Source organism: Aythya ferina, assembly GCF_964211825.1.
Source record: "Aythya ferina genome assembly, chromosome: 5".
NCBI classification, from domain to species: Eukaryota; Metazoa; Chordata; class Aves; order Anseriformes; family Anatidae; genus Aythya; species Aythya ferina.
This window is the reverse complement of record NC_140301.1, coordinates 43,187,253-43,206,628: the sequence shown is the minus strand read 5'-3', so window position 1 is coordinate 43,206,628 and position 19,376 is coordinate 43,187,253. Positions and strand designations below refer to the sequence as shown.

At 44.0% G+C, this 19,376-nt stretch overlaps 1 protein-coding gene across 3 annotated transcripts in view; it reads right to left on the bottom strand.

The window, feature by feature from the left end:
- Window positions 1–19,376, bottom strand: part of BRSK2 (BR serine/threonine kinase 2) — a 300,200-nt gene that overhangs the window by 74,034 nt on the left and 206,790 nt on the right. For all 3 annotated transcript variants that reach the window (XM_084520597.1, XM_084520598.1, XM_084520599.1), the window contains exons 6-8: window positions 19,194–19,334; window positions 9,120–9,236; window positions 60–93 (exon numbers count right to left, since the gene is read on the bottom strand). In XM_084520597.1, coding sequence (XP_084376723.1) covers window positions 60–93; window positions 9,120–9,236; window positions 19,194–19,334 — 292 coding nt within the window. The remainder of the gene's footprint in view (window positions 1–59; window positions 94–9,119; window positions 9,237–19,193; window positions 19,335–19,376) is intronic.

Here is a 19,376-nt window from a genome sequence, read left to right as displayed (position 1 = left end):
TGCACACACACAATGAGTGACACTTTAAAATACAGGCACACAGATTTTAATCATCTTACCCGAATAACTTCAGGGCAGGCATAATGTGGTGATCTGAAACAGAAAATACAGTTGAATGAGCATGCAACAGTCTGGTATTTATGATTTCTTCGCATTTCCATGTTGCTTAACAGAATCAGGATTGGCTTGCTTATACAGAAAGCAAGTGTGCAAAGCCAGCGCTTTTTTTCCTTACCTTAGTGAGAATACCTTGTAAGACAAACTCTGAAAATGGTCAACTAGCATAATGCAAAATCCTGTGGCCCTACTATGAATTTCTTAAAAGCTAGAAAGGAAGGGAAGACCAGGCATATTCTGTGATTATATAAAATTCCAGCCTTCTAACCATGTGCTTTTACTTGACCATGTATCTAACTAGAAGGAAGAAAGATATGCATTGGAAAGCCTTTTAGGAAAACAAACAAACATAATGTTTTCAGACGAAACACATGTATCCCCAAACATTATCTTGCATTTCTTCTACTAAGACTGCTCTCAATTACTCCAGCGGTCATTACAGCTGCCAATACATGGTTTCAACATGCTTTTTTTTTTTTTTTTTTCCCCTAAAAAAACACAACACAACAAACCACAACCAAAACAACCAAACAAGAACAATAAAAAGGATAGACAGCAGTACTATTACCTAGCGAGTTAATATATTCTTGTTGCATCCTTCTACCCATATATCTCTGCCTTGATTCCTGGCTGAGAATAGTTAATTACTTCAACTTGCCAGGTAATCATTTTAATTCCTAAAGATTATAGCCAGGGCTATTCATTTTTATAGCCTTCATTAAAGTAACTTGACAAGAAAAAGGGATGCAAACTGCCTGAGACCTGCGTGCCAATCTCACTATTGTTTATACTGACACCTCCCAGCAGTCCCTGAGCCTGTCTTCATTTGTGCATTTGTTTCTTGTGACAAACACAATCATGGCTGGGCAATACCTGTCTCACAAAGTAATGAGCAAAACAGAAGCACAGCTCTGTCAACCTTATCACAGGTTCACCTTCTATGGTTCTACGATAAGCATAAGCCTGCTTCGACAGGGCAGCAAACGGAGGTTAGGATGGGAGGTGTAAGGAAGGTGGTAATGTGATTTAAACTTGGACAAAAATATTGTGGCAAAGAGAGTTATAGGAACAGAACCCATAGCACAGCATCCTTCAGCACAATCCTGTTTAGGTGGACATGCCACCTGGGGTGTGCTGGATGAGTCATTATCTCAATTTGCAAAGTGCTTCTGACTTTTTATTTGTATATGATGACTCCAACAAAGACAGATTTCAGAATTCTTAATTACAAATGCTGCAGAATACAACCATCTTGTCAGCTTTCTGTGCAAACATCCTTGAAAAGAAAAATGTAGGTGTTGTGAAGACCCCAAGATGGGTAGGTGCCCATTTATGAATCTCTCTAACAAATGCACTTAAAGCATTCTACTTCCCTGATGTCTCCTGGAGTGCAGTGGAACCTGCCAGGTGTATTTTAAGACACCAGTGAAATTCGACTAAAATTTAGGAGAATGGGCAGAGAAAAAGCTATAATAAATCCTTTCAACAAGTTGGATTGATTCAATCATTCAACAGCTGCACTGCAACTGCCCAGAGAGCACAGGTTTCTGGCATAGCCACTCTGAATTCTTGCCAGCACACACTAGCTAGATATCTGCAGCATTATCTTGGCGAACAGCTCGAAACGGGATCCTCCGGCCAGCCAGAATCCGTAGAAAACTCATTTCCATGCTGCCAATCACAGAGCAACTTCAACTGCTTTAAAGAGAAAACTCAAATTTAATCAAAAATCTATTTAGCTTTCTACAGAGTCATGAATATTTCTTTGGCTCTTATCGCTAATTATTCAATATACGTGTGTCAGAGCGACATTCCCTGCCTTTTCCCTTAGGCCATCTCCTCATCTTTCAGCTACATCTCTGTGCAGCAAAAGCCACAATCTGCCCTTGATAACAAATAAGTATATCGCTCAGCAAGATCAAGAAGCAGTTGCTGCCTGCGGGTATTGCTGCAAAAAAGCTCCGATGCTGGCAGTGTTTATTTCAAGGGTGATGTTGATTTTCCCTGTCTAGCCTGCCTGGGGCAGGAAGGGCTCTCTGAGTGGTCATTCACAGCTGTGACTCTTGGACACAAGAATCTTAAAAGATCTTGGGAGCCCTTAGCAAAGCATTTACATGGGACTTTGACCAGAGGAAATAAGCCAGAGTGCATCGGTGACATCCAGGACAACCCTAAACAAGGGTCATACATGCAGAGAGAAATGGATATATCCTTGGTGCATCTATCCTGAATCTCACCTGAAAAATTAAAAAAGTAATTTCTGATCTGTGCACAGCAAGATACGATGATCCTACAGCAGATCTGAGACAACCAGTGCTGTATCTTCAGTGCAGATGTGATGTACCACTGACTTGTGCAAGCAGTTCTGACCTTCTGTCTCCTTACTCAGGTAAGAGAGACGAGCACTGTGCACACACAGCCTGTCTGCCTGTCTCTGACTGCAAAGCAACTGCTTTTCCAGAGAAGCAGTGGGTTGATCAGCAAGCACAGAGAGAGCTGTTCTGTATGACCCTACTCCACAGTGTGACAAATCATCTATTGCACTTCCTGACAGTTCCCAGGTCCCATCAAAGATGAGTGTCCATGCTTGGGGCCTTTGGATCCATGACTTAAGCAGATACTATTTGGGGAACAAGAAACGCTTCTCTGAGTGCCATTCTTCAGACCTCACAGCTGGAGGCAGTGTTTCTGCAGAAAGAAAGAAGTCTTGCTCTCTGTTTCCCTGTGCATGAAGATACCTTAATAAAGTGGATGCACTGAAGTCCTCCTGTGTCTGGCTGGTTTTGCTGTTGTTCAGATGCTAGAGTCCCTTCTACCTCCATGTTATTCAGTATCTCCAAGCTGGCTTTCAGAAACAGAAGACACTCGCTAGTGCAAAAGGCTGCCTGTACTTTCTCCCTTTTCTGGGTAAAAAAGGGCTGAGATGAAGGGGAACACCAGAGGAGCAGCAAAAGAGATAAATTCTTCAGGAGTTCTTCAGAAGACTGCATGTTAGAACATCCTGAGTGGAGAAAGTAACAGCCACAAATCACACACGAAAGTAATGCAGGGAAGAAACGGTTCCAGGAGCAGCAGGTAGTTAGGGCTGCAGTGAAGGCAGTAGCTGTAGTTAGGGCTGTAATTAAAGTAGGAGCTGTAGTTAAGGTTGAGTGCTGTTTTGCAATTACATCTTCAATTCAGACATTGAGCTCTATATGAGAAAACTCAGCATCTAGCCCTCAGCCAAGCCATCTTACAGCTGTTTACTCCTCAAGTGTAAGTACTTTCTGGGAATTTGCAAATCAGTTCATTAATTAATATATGAATTCAAATTGTTAAGACTTGGATCCTTTAAGAGATCTTAATTGAAAAACGGAAACAGGACGCTTTATTAAAAGGGCTCAAAGATTGCAAAATTCAGTATTCAAAAGCTAAGAATCGCTAAAGCTTGGTCACTTGGTACCATGAAGGACAACTTTGGGATAGATCCATCTGGCTGGCATACTGGAGAATCAAACTCTCTGCCCCTCTCACAGAATCTATCTGTGAAGGCACATGAAAAGGCGCCTTAAACTGAGACATTTACAACTAATCTCAAACTGCAACTTCCTCAGTTTTCAGTATAGTTAGTATCTGTAAATTTAAGACTGAGATGAAAATCCTATCTAGCATTCATAGCAAGGCTTCAATGTGGTGAGCAGAAATAACAAACAGATCCATAAAATGAATGATGAGGAAAAATGAAATACTAAATAGCTATTTAAAAACAAACAAACAAAAAAAGCAACAACACACCACCATCAAAACACCAAATAAGACAAAGATTTGGTGAAAAAGAACTGTACAAGCTTGTAATTAATGGCCATATTCTAATGCGCATGAATGTTCTGGGGCCAAGGAAATTTTATACTAGCAACCTGAAGAGTAACATATCTCAGTGCTTTATTTTGCAGAATTAAAACTCTTTAAACATACCTTGGGATGTACTTAAGGCAAGGCCAATGTTATTCCTTATTAATAAGGCTGTCTGATATTTTCCTTCATAATTCTCATTTTAAATTGCTTATGGCTTACCATCAATTTAATTTCTCTGAGAATTTCTCTGCTGGTTGTCTGCCTCAGACTGGTTTCATGTTTGTGTATGTATGTGTGCTGTGTACAAGCCAAAATATTTCCACTCACTATTTAAATCTAATTTAAACTAAATATGTTTTCTCCCATAAAAAAGGAAAATTTCTAGTATCCTCAAATGTAAAGGGAAAACTTAATGATTTGTTCACATTCTCTGGAAAAATGTATTCAAACATAACCACTAGAAAACCACAGTTTGCATTTACTGGTAGAAATTATATAGAGCATTAAGATGAAAATTCAACCAGCACTGGCAAAACTTCCCAGACCAAACTTATAATCTAAAACTGATACCCAGCTGAGTGCAAAAATATCTGGAGTTAGATCTGGGACTGAGAGCAACAGACTGGGACAACCAAGTAGGGGAAACTAGAGCTGGAATCTAGCAAAAGAGTAAAAGACCTGGCACATGGGATGAAATATGGAGCAGAAATGACTGGGAGAATTTCCTAAGAATGGGGTGGAAAACAGAGAAGGAGATGGAAATGGAGTGCTGGTAATGGAAGCTCTTGGTGAGATGGGGTAAAAATTGCTAATTTTGGCATTTTCCAGGTTTAAGAGCCTATATTTGCAATGCTAGCAGGATCTGGATGCAGGACACTTGCATATGTTTTAGATAACATGCACACGTTTGTATATACAACTACATAAAGTGGAAACAATAAGTGCAGCATCATGCCTCATCATTAAAATCCAAAGTGGTGCTTGGACAGAGGTGTACGGCAGCTGAGTACTGCACCGCCCTTCTAAGTTAATCTCCTCGCGGGTGTGGTGATCTGCCAAATACAAGGTGTACAGGAACCAGGAGCTAGATGAAATCTCTTAACATTTTTAACAAACACACAGTGTGCTGGATGTTCCGAATACCCTGAGCTCAAAGAGAGCCAACGATCAATTCTAATGAGAACAGGTGCTCTTTTGGTGTATGCAGACAGCCGGTGGGTCTGCAAAGTGTTGCTGGGAATTGCTACGGAGAGATGAGAGCAGAGGAATGCACAGTGCTGGTGCTGGAAGTTGCTGGTCTCTTCCTTCACTATGCCACCAGCAGGCACAACAGCTTTCCTCTCACTCAATAAAATTAGAGGTCATAATCAGCATCGTTCTCCCACAGGCACACGGCTTTCTGGATCAGGCCAGAGTTTCCCTATGGAGACGCTGTTATGGGGGGACTGCTGCACACACACACAGTTAACTGCGGGCCTGCCAGCAGTGGTGGCAGTCTGTGTACCAACTGGCTCTTCAGAGATCGGGTCTGGTGCTACAGCAAGCTACCTTTACATATTGGCTTTGTCCTAGCTCTCAGTTTGGGATAGAGAGATTTGGAGGCAGCACAGAGAGCAGCTCTGCTGTGGGGTTCTCCTGTCTCCTGGCAGCCTGCAGCAATCTCCTTCCAGTGGGACGTGGCGTTTCACAAATGAAATGAAGAGAAATGAGGAGATGGCAAAAATGTACATTGTCAGCTTTCTGTAAGGAGCAATGGGGAATTAGGAAGCATCATTACAAAATCCCAAGAATTATACCTCAACAGTATTTTCCTCAGTCTTTCAGATTAACAATGAGCCCTCTTTGTTCTAGAAAAGAGAATAAGGTCCAGAGAATTTCCCAACCCTTCCTACTTTTCCAAGACTCCTTTAGAAATGATTGCAGTTTATGTTCAGAGCAACTTGGGCGCTGCAATGACTTGTTAAGATGAAGAACTGAAGCACAGAAAGGCAATGTGTCTTGTCTAAGACCACCCTGAATGCCTGCAGCAAAGACAGAAATCAAGCTCAGATCACCTGGGTCCCAGTCCAGAGGTTTAACCGTAAGACACTCATTCTTCTTGCCTAGTGACAAATCAGGAGGGATTGGACAGCATCTCCCATTCCACAGCACTGCGAGGCAGCGTGCTGGGAAGAATCACTGTGAAAAGAGACAGGGAAGTGCCTCTGCACGTCACTGCCTGGAAGGGTAAAGAAGAGGAAGAGCCAACAAGTTCTGAAATAACAGAAGCAGCATCCTACCACATTCTCTGCTTCCTTCACAGTCTGCTCTTTGTTCCCAGAGCTGCTCCTGGAGGGATGCACAGACTCATCGTGTTTCTTGGGCATTTCAAGGACCAACTCTCCATGAGACTGCCTTGTTGTGCAGTTGTGCAGTTTCTGCAGTAAGCACAATTTTTCATACAGCTCCTCTTCCATTCAAAGGTCTAACGATGCAAGTTTAAAACTGCAGCTTGTTCCTCTGTGCTGTGTATACATGGGATTTGTGCAATACAGGATTCCAGTAATGGGGATTAATCACAACCACAGCCTGATTTGCAGTCTGCCAGTGACAAATGTGTCAACGAAACAGCCAGTCTGTCCTTAGCTCCCTCTCCTACACAAACACAACTGGACTGAGCTTCTACCATGTTCTCCAGGTAGCTATTGACACTACAGAAAACCATGGTGAATGAGCTAAGGAGTAGCTCCCATCAGACTGACACTGTGGCGTGCCATCTGACGTATCTCAGGCTGTGTGAACATCTTGGTGAGGCCTGACGAGGATCTGGGATGACCTAAAGCCTATCCAAACTTTGGACTCAGCAGTTCACTTGCGGCAGCAATGGATTTTTGACTGCACTGTAACTGCTCTGCTGTACTGACGAAGTTCCTTGCATCATGCTGCTACACCCCAGCTGATCCTCCCACTCTGCCTGACAGAAATACCTGGAGACTCCTTGCCTGACTGTCAATGCAAGTGTTACAGTTTCATCTCATTATCGGTGTTCACAGCACATATAAAACCATTCTGGAAATTAACTTCTGGGTGCACGGAGGAACATCTCATTAAAGCTCGGTATCTCAGCCACGATTCGGTCTGTCTTGCTCCTTTTCATGCTGGCTCAAAGTACCAGCTACAAGGGGAAGTGAAATTGTTGCCTCAAAAAGCTCTGAGGTTGGTTACTCTGCTCTCCAAGGGAAAGGGAGTCATAACTGGATTGCCTTTCTTTGTGAACAGTGTGGCACACTGTTAGATACTCCTCCCTTCCTTCCTCCCTTCACCCCCCAAACCAGATAGATCACAAGACACCAGTACCAGCCATGCTGGGCTCCATGCCAGGAGAATTAATGAAGTGGTGTAATAGCTCACATGGAGGCCTAGTGATTGGCACCACACTTAAAATGCATCTGCAAGGCAGGAGATCATAGTGTTGCTGCTGTGTTCTGTTTATTACAGGCACGTCTCTTCCGTTCCATTGATTTCTTTATTAGCGCATTTTAAGGCCGCATCGTGGGGGCTGGCTCTGCTTCAAGCATGGAAGCTTGAATTCCAGCACTGCTTATGGAAAGGAAAGCTCCCTTTGAGATTCTAGACCTGGATGACAGAGCCCACTGCTAACAAGAACAGGAACCCTACCGAGAGGTTCCCGGGGAGTCTGAAAAATCCTGCAGGGCAATGCGAGACTGGGTTGGGCTTTATACTTCTGGTTGTTTTTTTCACGGAAGGAAGGGAGAAAATGTTCTTCAAAGAGTAGAGAGGCTTTGTGGTAACTGCAGTGAGGACTTCATTTCTCAGTCTAGAGGGGAGGTTTGAAAGCAGCTGCAAGCAACAGATGTGCAGACTCATAGCTCCCTGCTTCTCATCTGCGCTGTTAAGAGGTCAAATCTTGCCTTGACACAGACAGGAAGGAACGGGTGCCTCTCAGTGTTCTCATCAACCACCATTCGATCACATCATCAGCTTCAAACAATTTTGCAATCCATTATTCAAGACCTGGAAAGCAGAGCCGTATAGCTCAGGACCGAGAGGCAGTGGCTGTGCTGTGCAGGGAACCAGGACGGCTCCACGAATTGCTTTGCCTCAGGGCACAGACTGAAAAAACACAGACTGTAGCAGGCTGAGGATGGAGATGAGCTGCAGTCATCAAATTTACACTGCCAGGGGCCAAGAAGAGTAGATCTATACCAGAGGAGATGCAAAGCTGCTGGTACTGCCTGCAACTCCAGTTGCTGAGCTCACTGCTGTAACAAATTCAGATGCCACGAAAAGCTGGCGTAGTGGTGCCAGGCTGCAGCAGCTCGATGCAGCTGCTGCCCTGCCACAGCTCACTGCAGCATTACAATGCACAGTCAATGCGCCACAGGGCCACGGCTGGGGGGGGGCTGTGGTCCTATGGGTGCCTGCAGTGTCCCTAGAGGTGACGGGGATCAGAGAGTATTGCCCCTCAAGAGCTAGCCCTGTCCCCAGTGAGGCACCAGGGCTTCACTCGGCTGTTGGGCTTATTGCTGGCTCCCTTGGACATTCCTGGAAAGCTCCTGCTGGCAACCAAATTAACACAGAAGTGTTTTTATACTGCCCCTGCAGTATTCCTCCAAGCAGCCTTCTTTGTATCTGCATTCATGCCCTGCTTGTAATTGCAAAGGACCCTCTGCTGCCTCCCTGTCAATCCTGGATGTGAGCCGAAACGAAGCAGAGTGGAACACAAACAGGAAGAGCTGCAAGCAGGCAGCCTGAACACAACACACAAATTCCATTTCAGCTCCCCTAGATTCGTTTTTTTTCTACCCCCAATATTTTTAAAGCCACTTCTTAAAACTGCTACCACTACTGCTTTAATTTCCCAAATATTATATGTCCAGTGAAAGCAAACAAGCCAGCATAGGCAGATGAGTCCAAACCTGAAAGCTTTGATTTTTATATCCACATATGACATCTACAGAAGCCTACTTTTCACTGTAAAACACTTAAAAAACCCACCCTTCTTTTAGCTAACTTATGCACTACATACGTTTTATCAATTTACTAACTTCCTGGGAAATAATGAGGCACAGTGTAAGCTTGCAGGTCTTCCTCAAACCCCCTGTTATTGACAACTTTATGTCTGGAATTCATCACTGATTATTTGCAATATGCTCTGAGACACTCACCCACAACTGGTTTCTAACAAGCTGTCCCCAACCTGCAGTGATGCCATTCCAAAGTCTGCTATCCGGATGTTGTTCTTTTCATCCAACAGTAGGTTTTCTGGTTTTAAGTCCCTGTGGCTGTAAAAAAAGGATCAAAATGTGAGTTAAATTATCCCTGACAGCTTTCCCACTCCAAGACTTGTTTTTTTATCCAGTATAGCATCCAACCTATTATATTTTAATTGATTTCATTCTTTTTCTCTCCCAGATAGGAGAACACACATATCCAAGATCCAATCTTTGCAATACTCTAGACTGTCTCCCAAATGCCCACTCCTGATGAATGCAAAGCTCGAGACTGCACTGCCCTGATAGGAAATGAATATCTGCACCTTCCAACAATATCAAGATAATTTGAGGGAGGAACTGAGGGAAATCAGAGGAAATTTTCAGTTTGGATTTAGAGCTGATATATTCCATCAAATGCCAACTCCTTAAGGTAGGAGTGAACATCATCAGTGTATTCTGTCAACAACAGGAAACAGAATTAGTGATATCTAGAGGAGAAAAAGCAGACTTGTTGTTAAAGCTGCTGCAGAAAGACCCTATTAGGAGTTGTTTACATAGGGATATGTCTTTGAAATCATTTCGGGCAGCTAGTTCTGATGGAGAAACCCCTTGAGCCCAGCACTGCTTATAACTGAGGGTGTCAGCACTGGGAAGGAAGATGGAGGATTGCCTCCTTTCAAGCAAAGCTCGATTTTCTTATTATTTGGCAACATGGGAACAGCCAGGCAGCCACATTGCTGTAACATGGTAAGCACTTAAAGCAGGATGGCAACTCCTGCTTTAAATCAAAGCAATTGCACATTGTCTAATTTATTAATTTCCATTACCCACAGCCAACACCACCATGCACCCGTCCACTTCTTAGAACTCAAGTGCTTTTGCACAACTTTTACATTTACTTGATTTTATATGCACAGAGAAAAACCTTGTACAAAATTTGTGATGATTTCGCTTTTTTTTCTTTTTATTTGCAACTCTTCGAGTCACAGAGATGAGAGAAGCACTTCAGGCAAGCTGAAGAAGCAGCTCTTCTCTTGTTTTTGCTTATGAGAAGGCAAAATGTCCATCTTTGATGTTTTGCTTGATAAAAGGTGCAAATCGGAGAAAACTCTTCCACAGCAGAACAGCGAGCTCAGGTACTCAGTCTGAACACAAACCTGTTGGAAATGGCTGATTGACAACACGTCTGTCAGGCAAACAATAGCCATTTGCTACAATGGTTCAGTAAAAACAGCTGCCTGCCCAGAAAGAGAGCTCTGCAGAAGACCCAGCATTAGCAGTGACACCAGTCACGGAGCTCTGCCCTATCTTTATGCCATTTTCTCTTCACCTCTAATTGCATCCTCTAGCACTGCTCCTGCACACAAGTGTAACTCTACCCCTAAACACCTGTAAAGGTGCTCAGTCTGTATCCTCTCAGAGGAACATACGGAGCCTGACAATGCCTTGGAAATGATCTCTGATCTGAACAGAAGTCTGGAATGATCAATTAGAGACAACTTGTAAATAATGCAGGCCAGCTCTATGCAAAACCAGAGCATGCTGTAATAGGACACTTGGGGAGTGTAACGGATAGAGCTAAAGGAGGCTTCCAGCAAAATAGCACGTGTTCCACACAGATACCAGCCACTGACCTTATCACTGAGTCCTAGGACTGCTCTTCCCTTCCTTTTTTAAAGAGCATAAAACTTGGTCTCCAGTCTTGCATAAACATAATGAACCCTGCACGTTAATGCTGCCTTGTTAACCATGAGCAAACAATCTGGTAAATAACTGGGCAGCATGGTTCAGATTTGTGACTATTTTCACCTGAAAAAGCAAAAGGTACTCTATAAAATCTCTCTTTCTCACAGAAATCAAAGTTTCAAGGGGACTGAAGACTCATCCACCATGCAACAAATACCAAGACAACCATACCTACTTGAAAAAAAGCTGGAGATGAGTGACAATGAAATGTTTCAGGACTGGGAATGACCAGTTAGCAGTCGGGAAAAGAGGCCCTGAATGCCCTCATCCAGGACAGTAGTCCTGGACAAAGGCAGCATTTGGTGACACCTGCCACATCTGAACGTGCTCCAGCCCCTGCAGTGAAAAGGACAGAAGAGCCCACCGTCCTAAGGCAAGCTTGGAAAACTGGACACTAATGAGACGGTGGTGTATGATTTAATCTTTCATCCAGCAGACATCCTGGGCAGCTCTCATCTTACAACTGGTTTCACTAATTGGGTGCTGGGAAGACCTCATCTGACCAGGGGGATGCACAGAAGTTCTCTGGTTTGAGAACTAGGGCCCAGTAGCAAATAGCAATTCCCTGTAAAGTGAGCGGTGCTTGCCTGATGCTATAAAACAAGAAACCTCCCCACAGCACAAGCTGAGCGTGTGTCCTTCTGCTCTGTGCAGCTTTTTAAATGTTTTTGGTTGTTTTCCAGTCTTGGTGACTGCTCCTGGCCAAATGCTGAACAGACACATGGTGTGGATGCTGAGGGTGTTGCTGTCCATGCCTGTTAGCCTGCAAGGAGCAGCACTTGCTGATGCCATAGACATTCATTCTATAGCAGGCATCCCACTGCCTGCCTAAAAAGATTGCAATTCTTCGCTCATCCTAAAATTGTACAGTTTTATTTAGAGAGAGGGAAGAGCATTTGAAGGAATGTCTGTTCCATATGGCTGAAGCGAGTCTCCTCAGTGCTGGTGGCCCTGCTCTTTGCCTGGTCAGCTCTCAGCCGGCTGGTAAGGTCAGTAAGGATGCCAGCTAACTAATGCCAGTCATATGGACAGTTCCTGTAGGAACAATACCAATGAAAAAATGTAGCTCCTCTGAAGTGACAAATAATTTTTATTTTTTATTTTTGGAGAGCCATGGGAAGTGAGGGAGGATAGAGGATGCCTTCATCCACGCTCCAGATGTGAAGTAAGCTTCATTTCACTGTGCTGTGCAATGCTTCGTTGTGAAGGGTCAGCCTATCTGGGCTGATGGAGCTCTTTGGGTACAGGTCCTGGTCCACCTCAAGGAGAGCATTTTGAAAGCTTTACACTGGAGCTCAGGATTGGTGGGACTAGGATGGTTGGATAATGTGTATGGAAGGAAATCTGGAGTAGCATCAGGCCTTGAAGTTTTGGCTTTTAGTCTCTAGACTCTTGCCAAAATAAAACCAAGGAAAATTACCATCTCTTCTCTACAGCCCATGCAGCAGAGGGGAGAGAGTGGACTCCGACAAGAATTGAAACATTTCCTTCTGACTGGGCACTGAAATACCTGAAATTGCAGCTCTCTGACCCTCCCCATCCCTCCCTCACACAGACCCTAGTGCCAGATGTGGATGGTGAGCACAGGAACCCATGGCAGCCCCGAGCATTTTTTGTTGTGGCAGCACTCCCCTCAGGGATCAGGGTGCCAATGGGACCAGGCAGTGCTTGCATATTCAACCACAAGAGAATTTTATGCCCCTGATGGAAGTTTTCTTCTAGCTGGGACATTTCCCTGCTGGGAAGTCTTTGGGCCATTTTGAATTTGAGAAGCATCTTGGGGATGGTATTGAGGCCAGGAGTATGCACCAGAGTGGCAGAAGCAGCATCCCTGCCACTGGGAACGAGACCTCCTCTCTGCATTTGCATTTCCCATCTCTGTACTGCCAGCTTTCCAAATGCCAGAAGGAAGGAAGAGGAACATATGGGAATAGGGAAGGCTTGTTATAATTTACCTAAGAGCCCGGCCGCCCGGACGGCCTCATGCATTCATATTTGGAAAGAATTCTCTTGTGCCAAAACGAAACAAAAACAAAACAAAAATCCCACTGTATGTGGTAATTACTTGGCATTAATGGAACATTGCAGAGTAAACGCATTTAATTTGGTCCCATTCCAGCTGATCTCTCCGGCTCTCCATGTCTTCTATGACCGCATCAACTCCTCTCTCTGCAGGTGAACAGAGGACTCGTTACCCTTTCATTGTTCTAAAGGCTCTAAAGCTGTGGGGGCTTTAGCACATGGCTGGGGAATCAGAATAGAAGAAAGCAGCTCCTTTAGTGACAAACAGGCAAACTTTCCTCTTGAGCCCTGCATATGCTGAGAAGGCACACGAAAGTGAAATGAAGTCCTGCAGGAGAAGTCAGCGTGACCCTGACCCAGGGTGCCACAGAGTGCCTAGAGCTCCTCGCCTAAGACAACGGAGAGGGAAGCCAGCTCCACCAGCCTGCATGCAGCAGGCTTTTGAAGGGAGAGCCTGTGAGTGAAAGGGAGCCATTGAACATGCCATGACAGGGAAAGTACACACTGTCAGGCTCTCGGCATCATCAGTCTTTTACATAATGCAACAAAGGCTTTACAGTTCCCTTGCAGCACAAGATGAGGAGCGGGGGGAGAGAGGAAGAGAGAGAGAGATTTCTGAAAAAACGGTCCCGTGGAAATTGGCACAGATCTCAGAGGTGGTGCAGAGAAAATGAAAGGCACGCGTAAGCATTAACGTGTTCCAGCTTCCCACTCACACACTGGCCAAGCTTGCTTTCTGGGCGCTCCCGGTGATGCTATTCAGCTTCCTCCACTCACCTCTCCAGTCCGTCCTCCTGCTCTGGGGATATCCCCGTAGCTGTACTGCAGGCAGTCGCAGCACAGTAAAAAAAGAGAAGTAAAGCAACCACCTTCTCCTTGTCACCCAGGCTTGGCAGAAGATTTCTGGTGTAGAGACAGATTTGAGATCTTGGATTCAAAGAAACTATGTCACTTGGCACGAGATGATGAACTAACCCATTATTTTAAAGTGATTTTTGAGCTGAAACGTTCATATCAGTTTCCATGACGACTCATTGTAGGTCACGGATTTCTAACCCAAGAAACCTCCTAATTGGAGTAGTTGCAGGTCATTTGTACTAATCAAATTGTTGGCTACTTTGCAAATGCTTTTCTTACTGACCCCAAACTCCCAGAAGGGCCCGACCACAGAATAATTGTTCTGCAGTATCCTCTTAAAAGTGCTTAGCACAAGCCTGATGCGATGCAAATAATTTACCAGTAATAATTAATAGTACGAGAAGCAGTATTTTTAATTTTCATAAGCAGAAAAAGCCTTTCATCTTATTTTCTCTTGCTTCTGCAAATGAGATCCAAATGTGTAACTTGCATCTACCTACAGAGGAATCTTTGTTTAGACTCATGGTTGCTATGCTCAAATTTAGTATTTTTTTCACAGAATCCTGCAGAACAAGTAAATATAGTTATAGCTAGGAAAAAGGACAACATCTATAAACATATCAGGAGACCTGAAGAAGGGCTTGAATGCCTGAAACCCCGTCTTGTTTTTTATACAATTATTTCCACTGATCTATTAATATATATTACTCTTCCTTGAAAACCTTGCCTTAAAACATATATTCATGTATTCCAAAGCCAGAGCTGACTGTCAGGTCTCATCACTACAAATGTACTTGCCAAAGATTGTTACCTGGTTATGCTTAAAATAAGACTATGCCATTTTTGAGTTTCCAGTGGCTTACATAAAAAAAAACTTACAAAAATACATGTCCTCTGACTTCAGCTGAGCTGGTAATTTTGCCTGTGACATTGCAGCTGCTGTACTTGATGGTTTCTCTCCAGTTTCCTGTACAAGGAAAATATGAAAATTCCTCGCTGTTTGGAGTGAGTCTCAGTCATATACCTATAGCTCCTGGATTCAGGCAATGACTGGCAAATCTCAGCACTCAACAGTGGAAAAAGGCACCTTTTGAATTTGATAGTCTGAAAGAAAATTTCAAACTCCAAGGGCTCAAGGATCCCAAGAAGAAATAACAGAAACCAACATTATTAAGTTTTGTGATTTCTAACACAGTTTCACATCTGGAGGCCCTGTGTCATGATTTCAAAGTGTCCAGCTGTGTAATCTTAATTATTCAGCAGACCATCTCTGCACAACAGTGTAGCATCCTCCTTCTAAAAGAAGTAAGGCAAAGCTGGAATCACTGGGAGGGTGGGATTATCTAACAGAAAAGGTTTCTCACGGCACCTGGCATTCCTCAGCTTTCTCTGCTTCTTGAAGTCATTCCAGGTTTCTTCCTAAAAGCGTGCTTCCTTTACTGACAATGCTCTGCAGCTCCTGCCTGCAGTAATATACCAGAGATTTTGGCACTACCGCTGTGAAATCTTGAAGTGCTATTTTATAAGGAGCCATTTCTCCTCTTGGACCAATGGGAAGAACACCAGGCGAAGCCAAACAAAGCTCTTATTCATTGCCTTAGCCCCCTAAGTCACACACCCCCATGCCTACGCAGGCACACACAGACACACTTCAGCAAGAGCCTTGTGCGTACTCAAGCAGGCACAGCCCCAGGCAATGAAAGGAGAAAGGGCCCTCGTAATTGTCATTTATCAATATTCATAAAGAACCTGCCTTAACCCCTCTTGTGCATACTCGGGGAAAAAAGAAAAAAAAAAAGAAAAAAAAAAAAACACAACACAAAATGAAACCCAACCAAAATAAAAATAAAATGAAATAATAATCTTGCTGCTCATTACCGCAGGGGATTTCCTCTCAATGTCACCACTGCCCTGTGCAGTAATTGGCATTATCTGTTATCTCTGAAGCCATAATAAGGTTTGCCACGGGGCATTTTCTGTAATCATATTTTTATTTGTCAGCTTGTGAGATAGAGGCACCGAATATGAGCTTGACCAAAGCACAAACCCAGCGCACAAAATCCGGCCGCGGCCAATCCCGGCGCTTGGCGGTGATGTCACCCGCAGCCAATGCGGCACCCGCAGCTCCCCTGCCCCGCGCCCACCTCCCCGCTGCAGCATCCATTCCCTCGCTGCACCCAACAGCCTCCTCCCGAGGAAAGCAAGGATCTGAGACCTACCCCAGTACGTGCTCCTCTACTGCTTTTTGCGGAAAATATAGGCGGTGCTCAATTAGCTGAGAGCTCTGGATGCAGGCTATGCAAAAGGGCTATCGATTTGGGGCATCCAGCCCAGACAACTTAAAGATCCTGATATAAGAGGGCAGGCACCCAGCATTTGGTAGCTTAGGAAAAAATCATTAGCTACATCCAGAGAAAACCTCCCAAGCTAGAAAGGTCTGACACCGATGCCCAAGGGACCCCAGGTTCCTCTGCCATTTCTTACACTGCCTCTGAGCGTGCCTGCGCTGTGTGCTGCAGCACGGCACAGAGCCCTGGGAGCTCGCCGAGCTGGGAGCAGAAGCAGTGATGCTGCATCACTGAGCTCACCGGTTTGCTTGCTAGCTCGGGGAAAGCACCAAGGTAACGCACACACTGTTTGCAGGATGCCACGGAATGTCTTGGCACAGCACTATCTGTTTTGTTTTTAAATGGGTGCTATGCCACCCATGGAAGCCCTTAAAGAACCCTCCAGCGGGTTACCTATGAGCTTCCCCCCATGGCCAAATGCACAACAAAACTCCCTAAGTAACTGCACCTCGGAGCGAGCTACCTCAAATCTTTGTCCCCAGTTTCCACTACACAGAGGAACAGAAAGCTCCTGCATTTTTTTTAAACAACATGCAAACACACTGAAGCTCCAAACCTATTTTGCTTCTTTGTCTGAGCTGCTTGTTTGAAGACACCTTCTCAGACACAGGTGATCTCTCCACACAGAAGCAGCAGAAGTCTTTTATTGACGGGAGCACTGGGGAATCCTTTCTGATTCTTTGATCCAGGAATCCTGACGCATCAATACATTTTGAGCAGGGAAAGCTGAATGTGGTTACATACTGCAGTAAAAGCAAGCCATGGATATTTCTGTGTTTTGGGAGGTAATGGAAGACGATCGGATGATGATATGGGTCTGGGGACACCAGGCTATCAATCTATCCTGCCAGTGGGTTACAGGCACCCACGTTTAGTCATTAACCAAAGCAGAAGCCTTCATTTTTCAATGTGGTCATAACTGGATAACCTGGCTGATGAGATGATTTGTCATTTCACTGCCCCACGACAGGACAAGGTCAGGCTTCATTGCTTAGGAAAGCACATTAAGTTTTTTACTCTCACACACACGCACACAAATACATTTATGCACGCTCTGATTTTCAAAAAGGGTTTAATGATAACTGTTCAGAATATCACCCAGAGCCTAGCATAACACAGACCACACAAGACTCAGAGTGACCGGGAGGGAAGGAGAGCTTATGATTCACTGCTAGCTTATTCAGCACTAGATGCTAGTCAAGTGGGAGTTGGCAAGGAGACAGGGGATTTACTTCTAAACAAGACTACTGCCCACAATCCAATATATTTAATAGAGGAAAATGGACTCCTCAAGAGAAATGTGCACTCTGCCTTGGAAATTCCACATGCCCTTAAACCTCCAGAAGTGCTTGTCTGTCATGGTGACAGCCTCACTGCGACCCTCGCTCAGTTTATTAAAGTCAGACACATCAAGAGGTGCCCAACACAAGCCCAAAGGACTGGCATGTATGTGTATATACATATGCTTTCTGAGAAATGTCTATCCCAACCGTGAATCACATTTCTCTGGCATATTCATTCGAAAGAGCAAATCACTTTTCTTCAGATGTAGTTAAACATATTTTGAGTGTTCTTGGATTGGGTATCTAAGTGTTAAGCCAAGCAGGGCACAGAAACACCTATGTATGCAAACCACTGCCCAGTCAGAGTAGTAAAAAAGTTACACTTGTACAGCCTACAAAGGATTGTACTGATTATGAGGTCATGATCCCTCAAACCAGTTGATTAGCAGAGAGGAAAAACTATGGAATTCATAGAGCAAAACTCCTCCAAGGTGCCAACAGAGCAAACTCTAGTCAGGGCAAACAACCTGCTCTCAGTTTCTCTGGAAATTTCTCTGGCTATTACAAACCTGCCTGTGCCAGGTAGGCATTGTCCTCAGGATGTTCCCACCCAGACCATCTTTGGACTACTGCTTCCACTAACAGTATACTCTTCTTAATATGTCCTCTAGAAAGGCTCTTATTTCCCTTTCCATTTATTAGAAATATGCTCTCTTTCAAATTAATATTGCATGTTGACTTGAGTCAGAGACATAAAGGGAGCAGGCTAAAAGACCGAGTGAAATATTTAGGCATCCATTTTTGCTGCAGCCATTTGTGCTGCAGACATCTGGGTTGGGAGTTCTCTGTACAAAACTGGGGGTACAGAAATCACTGTATGGTTACTGAGAGGTAGCCACATAGTGATTATGCAAATTTTTCTGCTGCAATATCTAACAGCAGCCCTTGGCCTCCTGGAGAGGGGAGATCTGTGGCTGGCTGTGGCTATGGAGAAGCAGCCACGCAGACATAATGTAAATGTTTTCCCCCAGCCAATCTAACTGCAAGGAGCTGCATTTCTCAGAAATAAGCAGGTCAGCAGCTGCACAGAAACTCCGTGCTCAGACTGATCATAACAACTTGATTTCAGTATAATTTCAATTACCTAAACTTGTTGAAGATGAAGTGGAAACTGGTCTAATGTAAACCACCACCTGAATGCACAGTTTAACCCATACTCGATGGCTAAATCAACTGATGGAGCTAGTTAATATCAACTGCAGTCAGATCAAGGAAATTCTTCCCTACTGGAAAGGAAATTAAAGGCAACAATGACTCAAATGCCCAGAAGGGACTCAGTCAAAGTTGCCAAAAGCCAGAGGGCTTCCAAAAACTGAAGGATGCCATAAAACGACTTGTCTGTATTGGTAACTGTCCCAAGTTTCTTCAGGGACTCGTTTTGAAATACTGTTTGTAATTCTCAGTTATTAGCAAGTGTCACCACAAATGATGGAAATTAAACAGCTTTTCCCTGATGGTTTTGGTTTTCCTGGTTAAAGCATTCCCTGTGAATGAATTCTTTTCCAGTGAGAAATATGAAGGACAACGTACTCCATGAAAGGTCTCTCTCTCACTGGTACAGCCATGTATTTAAAATATGCCAGCACTTAATACTTTTAGAGCTTTACAACATCAGTTACTTAATAGTAAATAAAAGTGTCAAGAAATAAGATGCCTTTAACACGTGCTTTTATGGACAGGTAACACCTGCTGGAAATGGCTGTACTCACCATATTGAATGACTATGGCAGAAGTCTAAAGCAGAGATGATTTGTCGGAAGAACTTCCTGGCTTCTTTTGGTGTCAATCTTCCCTTTTTTACAAGATAGTCGAAGAGCTCCCCACCTGACACGTGTTCTAGCACCAAATACCTAGAAAAAAACAAAGCCAGGATTTTGTAATCACACTATCAT